The sequence below is a fragment of the Mytilus californianus genome, unplaced genomic scaffold, assembly GCF_021869535.1.
Source record: "Mytilus californianus isolate M0D057914Y unplaced genomic scaffold, xbMytCali1.0.p SCAF_11, whole genome shotgun sequence".
NCBI classification, from domain to species: domain Eukaryota; kingdom Metazoa; phylum Mollusca; class Bivalvia; order Mytilida; family Mytilidae; genus Mytilus; species Mytilus californianus.
The window spans coordinates 18,762,659-18,772,761 of NW_026262593.1; the positions used below are offsets into that span (position 1 = coordinate 18,762,659).

A 10,103-nucleotide genomic window follows, 5' to 3' on the forward strand; every position below is an offset into this window, starting at 1 on the left:
AGCATTAATAACCGAATATTCCGGAAAAAATGTTGTGCAAATACAACTAAGGCAATCTATACCTGAGGGTAGAAAAATCTTCGCGTGGGTAAAAGTGGGCACATAAAACTGGCTTAAACCCCACAATATTAATGTACCTGTACCAATTCAAGTTTTGTGGACTCATCCCCTCCCAAGACCATGTGGTGTTGTTTGTGCTTCCATTTTCTCGGAGTAGTCGGTTGATGTTGGTTGTTATGGTCTCTTGTACTGTCTATTATTTTTGATAATACCTTTTTATATCCTTTTAAAAAGTTATTGAAAGAAACGTCTCGAAATTTATAGCAGTAACGTTAAACGACCGAATTTTCATATGTCACCAAAGATCAACATTGCTGCCTTAATGTGCATGATGTATACATTTATTATATAAATAAAAAGAGATATGGTCATACGTCAATAAGATATCATCTCATCAGACATATAGGGTTTGTAAACTGTGTAGTTTTGCACAAGTCATAAATGTGAGGGTCACTCCTCCTGGTTAGTCTTTAATTCAAGACTTAATCTCTGTATTGTTGACCTGTGCTCTAATATATAATGTAACTGATCACAGTCATGTATTTATATATTCTCTGTAATTATGCAATTTGAAGTTAATGAGACATAAAGTTCATTCACTCTTAGAGTTCAATAAATGGTCTTTTTATCAGTTGTTATTGACTTTGAACTAGCTGCCAGTAACTGCGAGTACTCTAAGAACTAGCATGACTTAGTGTCTTTTTTTGTTGTTAGGGATGTATAAGTACCATGCCACGTCCGGTCTGTGTTTTGTTAGATGTATTTCTGTTTCGTATCTACCTAATGAGTTAAGCGCTTTTAAACTGATTTTTATAATTTGTTCTTATGTTGTACTGTTACACCACTGTCCCTGGTTAAGGGGAAGGTTTGCGCCTTGAAACTTGTTAAACCCCGCTGTATGTGCCTGTCCTAAGTTAGGAGACTGTAATTCAGTGGTTGTCGTTTGTTGCTGTATAGCATATTTGTTTTTCGTTCATTATTTTGTTCATAAATCAGGTCGTTATTTTTTTTCTCGATTAAATTGTTTTACATATTTCATTTTATGGCCTTTTATAGCTGACTATACGGTATGGGTTTTGCTTATTGTTGAAGGCCGTACGTTGACCTATAGTTGTTAATTTCTATGTCAGTTGGTCACCTGTTGAGAGGTGTCTCATTGGCAATCATACCACATCTTCTTATTTTTATATTAAAAAATAAACGGTTTCTTTGCAATATTATAAACAATAATAATAAAGTGATATGATGTTATCTACCATCATCACAAAACCCCAATAAAGATAAAATCACATTACAGTAAGATATGAAAAAATACAACCGTGGTAATATTTATTTTAGTTTGGTATTATTAGTCAAATTCCAGGAAAACTGTTTATGTTTGGGTTGAAAATTAAGTTCGTACACATACATGTTCATACGGATCATTCTATGATGTGCTTCTTATTTGCATTTAAGCTTTGTTTGAAAGCATAAGTGTTATCTTACTGTAAAATGAAAAATCAAAGACCGACCGATTATACTGAACTAAAATGAACACTAAGAGCGATAATTCTTATGGAATTTGGTTAAAATTATAAGATTGTGAAGAATAGAAATGTCATACTTATCCCGTTATCGTTTCTCTAATTGTAACACAGTGAAGCGACTTATAATAATAGAAAACAAATGATATGGGGTTATTCATCCATATAGTTGGTTTTTACTTATCATTAGCAACATGGCGGTGCCACTTGTGGAACAGGAACTTCTTACACTGAACCGGAGAACCTAAGTTAATGCTATTCTTTATGTGGGAGTTCGTGTTGCTCATTCTTAGTTGTCTATGTAATGTGCTGTTGGCGGATATATTTCTGTCGATCTTAAATTTATTTATTTTTGTTGTGGTGTTGTCTGTTTTCTTCGAACTTTGGTTTCTGGTTAATTTCCTCTTAATTATCTTTTTTATTATTTTCAACAGTTGTAGCTTTAACAAAGCATACAGATTAAGTGGATATAAGGAACAGGTATGGTATTGCTGCAGGGGCGGATCCAGCCAGTTCCAACCATATGTCCCCATTCAAAAGCATTGATCTTCAAAAAAGGGGGTTCAAACCCCAGGAACCCCCAACTCCCATCCCACCCTTGATCCGCCACTGTGCTGCGAAGTGTGAGCTTCATAGTTAACTACTAGTATTTAAAACCTTTTATATTGACCTCGTGACCTTTCTTTTCTGATTCGTGTTATTATAGAGAGTTTTCCTTAGAAAAGTGAAAATTGTGAAAATGACTTTTATTCTTATATTTATTCGTAATTTCGATTACAAACAAAACACAATTCATGAACAAACTGATAGACGTCAACCTAGTAGGATTTTAAAATTGCTTAAACTTTCAATTGTTTATGCAACAACAACAACAACAAAGTGGTAATTACAAAAATGTATTCGATATATAAATAAATGCATGCACTTTTATACAAAATGACTGAAAAAGTCGCGCGCACTCAAGGTAATAATTTAAATACCTTTCGACTTTTGCAAAAATACTAATTCGAAGCTTGCTTCTATCGATATTATTATAATGGCTATTCTATTCCTATTTTCACTTTCTACTTTATTTCTAGTCATTTTTTGTACACATTTTTTATGATCATAACTTCCTTATAACATGTAGTCTATAGTCTGCCTATTGATTTGAAGTATTGTAATTATCTTTATTTTCACATTCAATCCAATTTATTTGTCTTCCAGAAAAAGTATATGTTTTTTTTAAATTAAAGAAATAACAATTCACATTAAGATTGACTCAGTCTGTTGTACTTTTTCATTGATTTAAAATGACGAAACTTCGTTATATTTTACCATTTTATCCGTCATTAAAAAGCAGTACTTGTTATAAGTTTTCAATTCTGTCATTTTATCGAATATCCGTTTAGTTTTAGACCAAAGTGATATTTTTAACCTCACATTTAAAATATTTAATAGATAATTTTTCAATGTTGATTATCATTTTGACTTTAGAATGAGAATGTTAAAGGATACAAATTAACAGTTCAGCAAAAGGGGGGAAAGTCTTAAAAATGAATGAAATGTCAAATCTCTACGCCTTCTAGTAGTTTTATCAAACGATTTCGAACCAATGAAAAGATCCAACATGGAACACATCAGTGGCGGAACGATTCAAACAATCCTTGAAGTTATATGGCTTTAAGCCGGTACAATCCACATACTTTTTACATATTTATCTGTAAAATTAATCGTAATCTCCATCATCGTCGTAACCGTAGTATGATGGTATACAGCATGTTGACAGTCCATATGACCAACGATGTCCACAACGTCCCCTATATTCAGTTCCTGGAGGACACCAGGTCATGCATACACAATATTCATCGGCAAAATATAGTTCACGACCAGATGGCTCAACCGGTTCTTGGGTTGTTGGTGCTTCTGTCCGTACTGCTTCTGTTGGTTCCACTGGTTCAGCTTTCGAGCTCCCTTCTACTTTTTCCGATTTTGGACCAGCTTTCAAGCTTCCTTCTCCTTTTTCCGGTTTTGGACTAACACTCTGCGATGAATTATTTGAATCAGATATTTTTTTATCAATATGCTTATTGATTTTTTTCGTTGTCCTTAGATCAGATTTAATCACATCTTTAACAAACTTTCCATGATGTTTCACGTTCTTGCCCATCGTATCTGTGTTTTTCGTGGTCTTTCCTAATTTGTTGGTAACAGCTTCTTTGTTAACAGTTTTAACTTTGACAACATTAGTTTTTTCCGATTTCTTTACTGATTTAGTTTCTTTCTGTACAACATATGGTGTATCATTTATATTACCGGCAAATGGACCATTATTTGTATTGACGATAGAGGGACCATTATGTCTATTGCCGACATATGGACCTTTATTTGTAATTCCGACAGATGGATGTTTATTTGTAATGCCAACATATGGACCATTATTTTTATTGCCAACAGATGGACCTTTATTTGTAATGCCGACAGATGGACTATTGTCTATATTGCCGACAGATGGACTATTGTCTATATTGCCAGCAGGTGGTCCATCAACTAAAGCATCTACAATTAACTGTTCAATTGATCCGACAAGGTCTTTATTTTTCCTCATAAGAGAATCAATAGGATCAGCAGATATACCGGATAATGGTACTGTCTTGGCAATGTTCGTGTTCAGTTTCACAATGTCTGACTTTGCTATTTTCATGTTTGGTTTCAAAACGTTTGAAAATGGAGCAGCTTCAACGATTTTCATTTTCTGTGGAATAAATGGTCGTGTGGCTGGTAGCGGAAACTCCCTATTAGCATTTGCATATGAGAATCTATGTCTTATACCCGTTTTAAGTCCTGAATTCAATGGTTTGGATTCAACTAGTAAATTTGGATTTCGGTAAGAGAAAATATGTTTTCTAGTACGGGAACCAGACATTTGTCCCTGTCCATCGTTGTACTGTTGAAGTATTGATTGATGTCCATTTGTGTGACGGTGTGAACCTGTCAAAGATACAAAATTAAAGGTATCATTTGTGTGAAAGTGTGAGCATGTCAAAGATACAAAATTAAAGGTATCATTTGTGTGATTGTGTGAGCATGTCAAATATACGAAATTAAAGGTATCATTTGTGTGAAAGTGTGAGCATGTCAAAGATACGAAATTAAAGGTATCATTTGTGTGAAAGTGTGAGCATGTCAAAGATACGAAATTAAAGGTATCATTTGTGTGAAAGTGTGAGCATGACAAAGATACGAAATTAAAGGTATCATTTGTGTGAAAGTGTGAGCATGTCAAAGATACGAAATTAAAAGTATAATTTGTGTGAAAGTGTGAGCATGTCAAAGATACGAAATTAAAAGTATCATTTGAATTGCTATCTGTTTATGGGTTAGTAAATAAGATAGTCAATGTGACTGTGGATTAATTGGCAACTGTAATGACGGCAACCAAACAACCAATTAAAGCAAAAATGTCATTGGTGGATAAGTATGACATATTATACTGTTAGTATAATAGTCCCAGATTTGCATGAGTTTGTATAATTGCTACTGTAGAATAATAAATAGGCGATTTTTTTCATAAAAAATTCAGCCTTGTTACACGCGGCAAAAATTGAGAAAAGGACGAACATAATTGTTGGAGTCCAAACTAAGAGGATGTTAAAAAATTATTTTATCACTTTACCTTATAAAGCATGTTCTTATTTATTGGGAATTGAGAACTAAGATATTGACGTTTAATAAATTACAAAAAGTAATCTCCTTCACATTGCTTTTTTTCAATCTAACGTTTGATTTGACATCTCTTTTTTTCTTTTTCTTTTTTTTTAACAAACTTCAGATATTTTATTGCACTAATTTGAAATCTCTAAAACAAATGTCATTTGATAATAATTCCATTTTTGTATTCTCGTATAATTTAACTTCCGGTTTTAATCATTATTGATGTTCTTTATTTTATTTGCCATTCAATCAATGCAGCTGCTATTGTAGTAATCCAAAGAACATGTAAAACATATAAATATGACATCTATAATGACCACTTATCAATTAAGAACAAACATATTATTGTTTACATGTTGTGTATTGCTGTTCGGTGACAAGGTAATCATTGTTTGACAATGAGAAATATTGACATGTTACAATTACCATTAGTGACTAATGAACTATTAAATGTGGAAGAAATGCCTTTTGACAAATAAAAAGCTCCTAAAATCAAAACTCACTAAGAAATCGCAGAAATTATAAAAAATAAAAAACTATACAGTGCATTATTAAATAGAATTAATGTAGTATTAAAAGTTTCTTATTTTAATTTGCAATTCAGATTGTATATATTTTGATAATAATTGAATATATTTGGGATAAGTTGTATTTGTACGTACGACAATAAAAACCCAGAAAACTAATACAGTATTTTAGTAATTTTTCGTGAAGAAAATAACTAAATAAGAAGATACCTTTTTTGTTTTGTTGATTTTCATTACTAACTTTACTAAATTTTCTTCGAAGTTTCGAGGTCCAACAGCTTATTATTATTTTTTTTTTCTTTTTTTCAATTTTTTCAATTTTTACCTTTTGTATAATTGTAATCAAGCGACACATTCGCTTTGTACAAGAATGACAAAATAATTTCTTGCTTTTCTGTTGCAGAAAGTGCAGCCAATATTGTTTTGATAAAAAATATGAAGATGTGGTATGATTGCCAATGAGACAACTTTCCACGATAGACTAAATGACGTTGAAGTTAGTAACTTTAAGTCACTATACGGCCTTCAAAAATGAAGAAAACCCATACCGTATAGCAAAATTTTTTTTATTATAACTTACATATATAAATAGGAAAAATAGGGAAAAGATAGCAAGGGACCATCAAACACCATCAGTCGCAAAAGACAGACAAACCCATAGAGAAAAAACGACGATAGGTCAATAAAAACTTACACAGAAGATTTAAGATTGTGTCACACCCCACCAAAACCAGGGTTGAACTGAAGTGCTAGAGAATTGTAAATAGTTCCTAATCCACTGGTGACACCCATCCGTTTAAACACGTTTGTGATTTATGTCCGTTGATAAGGCATCGCAAAATATCAGATTGTTAAACCCTCAGATATAACAAAAGTCATTACACATCATTTCAGGTAAATTGACCGAATGTGAAAGTTTGGAATGAATACATGATTTTTTAAACAAAGGATTGACCAGACCTTATCTGGTAGAAACAACACAGACACTGAAAAATTAAATAGCACAAAATAGTAAGCAGCATTGAAAACAAAAGCAAACAAAAGCAGAACAAACCCGTTTGGAATAAAACAAGAGGTGTACTCAGGTATATTGTAAGAATATAAACATGAATAATATTAACGGTACCAATTTTACGGCACGAGATGCGCATTTCGACAATTATTGTCTCCTCCTCGAGGCCAAAATATTATAAATCCAAAACTTATTCAGAAATTGAAAAGCTTATTAAACAAAAATAGGAGGAAAAGTATAGCAGAAGATGGGCAAGGAATCAGAGCTATGAATGACGAAGATATATTCCGTAATTTAAAATAATCTCCAAAATTTTGTAAAACCAAATTTCAAGAACACTTTATCCGTATTTCCATGCCAGTACCGAAGTACTGGCTACTGAAGTTTGTATTTCATTACTATTTATGCCCGTAGAATATCGATATTGGTATAAATATAAACCCGTTACAAAACTGAGTCATAATACTTGGGAAATTGATAACAAATATTTAAAAAAGTATACGAAAATTATATTATAAACTGTCTATAAGTAATTTTTGATGCATTGCATCCAACAATCTATTGTTATGTAATAACATACACGTCATATATCGGACATGAATGGTGTCATGTCGAATAATTAATATGTCATATATGTGTGTTTTACTTATTTGTTTTGATTCCTGAATGAAACACAGATAACAAAAAAAAAAACATCTAGAGGGTAACGTACAACGTAAGAATCTTCATTCATTTATTGATTCATTAATTTATTGTACAAAACCGATAAAGATTAGTAGTTTGTTTTAAATTAGGTCTTTTGTTTTCTCGTTTGAATTGTTTCACATTTTTCATGGAGGGGCCTGTTATAGCCGACTATCTTTTATGCGTTTTTCACATTGTTGAAGGCCGTGCGGTGGCCTATATTAGCTTACTTTGACCATGGAAGTATTATATTGACATTTTACTTTCATGCTTTGACTTAATTCTAACTCTGGTAGATATCTGTCCCGTTGGCAATCATATCACATGTCCTCATTTTCATAGTGATAAACGCAAAAACAAGTTACAATGATGGAATGTGGCAAGGATGTCGGCTGCTGACTGATATTTATCATGGGATTTTCTTTTAGAGACAGCAGTTTTCAAAAAGACACGATAGCGGCCAGATGTACATGCATTAAGCTTTTGATACCCGCGCGTTATATACTGATAACAAAAGTTTAGCAAGAAATATTTATAATTGTATAATTTTTAAATAAACTACACTTCAAACATGACAATAGATGAATTATTGTAACACAGAAAATAAACCATAAGATGCAACCTTTTCTCGACAGAAAAAATATCAAAATGTTATTTCCGCAACTCTGAATAATTTTGATTCTATTTAGTTTTTGAATTAAAATATATGTTGCTAAACTTTTTTACCTCAGTATATATATATATTATATCGATTACACACAAGCCTTTATTTTAGACTAACTTTGAAAATAAATACCATGAAAACTATTGTAGTATAATTTGAGATATTGAACAGATAAGTGAAACATCTAAATAATATTTTTTATTATTATTATGAGTAGTAGAAGTATTAAAATATTAGTTTTCATAACCTGAGACTACTATATTACACATTATAGTAGTTGAAGTTTTAACTTATCTTTATAATTTATTGTGAAAATTTCAATAGAAATTATTTCCTTTAAACTTAAAAATGATAAATATATATATATATATAACACGGGTAATAGTTAATAAATAGACCAATTACCTTGAACTGAATTAAAAATCACAAGAATGGAAAGAATAACGTGCACAACCAATTCCATAGTTCGTCAAACAACCCTCAGTGCTGGCTATAAGTTATATATACTATAAATTCCAGGACTGACGTGCCGAATGTCCACTATCAGAATGCGTAAATTGGTCACTAATTAATTGTTGATATAGGTAGTGCATTGTTTTATGGTACACATTAATCACTGTATTAATTTCCGACATATATTCACCTGGGTAATCACCTGGGTAACATTCCCACACTTCACATCCTTTGATGTCACGGGAACACACGTTAACGTAGATAGGTAATGTTGATGTATTGGGTCCGTCATTACTGTTTAGTAATAAAATGATTAAGGGATGATACCTCAATCTAATACCTATGAACATGAAATTGTTGTTAATTTGGAATCTGTTACCATTATCTAGGTCTCGCAGACATTCTGTAGACTTTTTCACGCATTATTAAATAGTCTGGGCTGTTTTTATTCTTTTGTAAACTGTTCTCCCCTGTTTAATGTATCTAACGAATTTTTCATTAAGTTATATCAGATTCAACAAGGATTTGTATAGGCACACGGAAATAATTTAGCAAAATCAAAAGGTAATGTCCACATCATCATCAGCAGCAGCAGCAATAGAAGCAAATAGGAGTAATACACGTAGTTGTATTCAAATTGCATGTTATAAATGCAATTAACGATATTTCTGTATGTATAACATCTTGTCATATATCAAACTTTATTTTCATCATTATGTTTCGGGTTGATCTTTTACACGGCCACCAATCCAACTAAGTCATACACAAATAATATGAAAACAAGTGCGTTAATCCGACTTCCGAGTATGCAGTAGAAGTAATAAACAATCAAGACTTGCTATACATTCACAAGGTAAGTCACCAATTTATATCATAAGCTTTATATTTTTCAAAAAACCGAGAATGTCATTCGACCCTTTATTTTGTTTTCCTTCGTGTGTTATCACAACTTTGTTGTACATTGAGTAGTATTTTTACTACAGCTTTTCTCCCGGTGAATAACGATACAATCTGCACGAAATTCTTACCGACATCTTATGTTATTTGTTAATAAGACACGTTATGCATGAGTACTGGTACATTTATTGATCGGTGTGATATATAGATTAATTCTAGAAAGCAAAATACTTTATATTTGTACTAATTATCAAATTATCGCAACAAAATTAAGAATGTATGGTTAAGAAGGACCATATATGACTTAAAAGTAACGAGTATGAGTAAGTGAGATATATTTTAGTAACCAACATGATGATGTTCTTTTACACAATGTCAATGTTAATTATGAATAAATTCATCTTTAGGTACCGTCCTTCCTTTAGGGGATATATATCTAACAGTAATAATTAGCCAGTAAGCATGAAGGTTTAAATTCAACCCTGTTAAGGCGGATGCGCTCGACGCCTATCTTAGTTGACTGGGATTGCCAGTTTTCTTACCGAAGACCGGGGTGTCTACTGGAAGCCTTCAACAATAAAAGAAAACTA

At 32.0% G+C, this 10,103-nt stretch overlaps 1 protein-coding gene across 1 annotated transcript; it reads right to left on the reverse strand.

The window, feature by feature from the left end:
• Positions 1–2,314: 2,314 nt before the first annotated feature.
• Positions 2,315–8,730, reverse strand: LOC127720715 (uncharacterized). The gene is made up of 2 exons (XM_052227480.1): positions 8,569–8,730; positions 2,315–4,553 (listed from the first exon to the last, which is right to left on the reverse strand). The coding sequence occupies exons 1-2, from the start codon at positions 8,624–8,626 to the stop codon at positions 3,292–3,294; spliced, it is 1,320 nt and encodes a 439-aa protein (XP_052083440.1). The 5' UTR covers positions 8,627–8,730; the 3' UTR covers positions 2,315–3,291.
• Between the last annotated feature and the right edge of the window lie 1,373 nt (positions 8,731–10,103).

Coding starts and splice junctions, on each gene's coding strand:
- LOC127720715 (XM_052227480.1), bottom strand. CDS start 8,626: ATGGAATTGGTTGTGCACGTTATTCTTTCCATTCTTGTGATTTTTAAT. Junction 4,554..8,568: donor GATTTTTAATTCAGTTCAAG/GTAATTGGTCTA, acceptor TATCTTTGACAG/GTTCACACCGTCACACAAAT.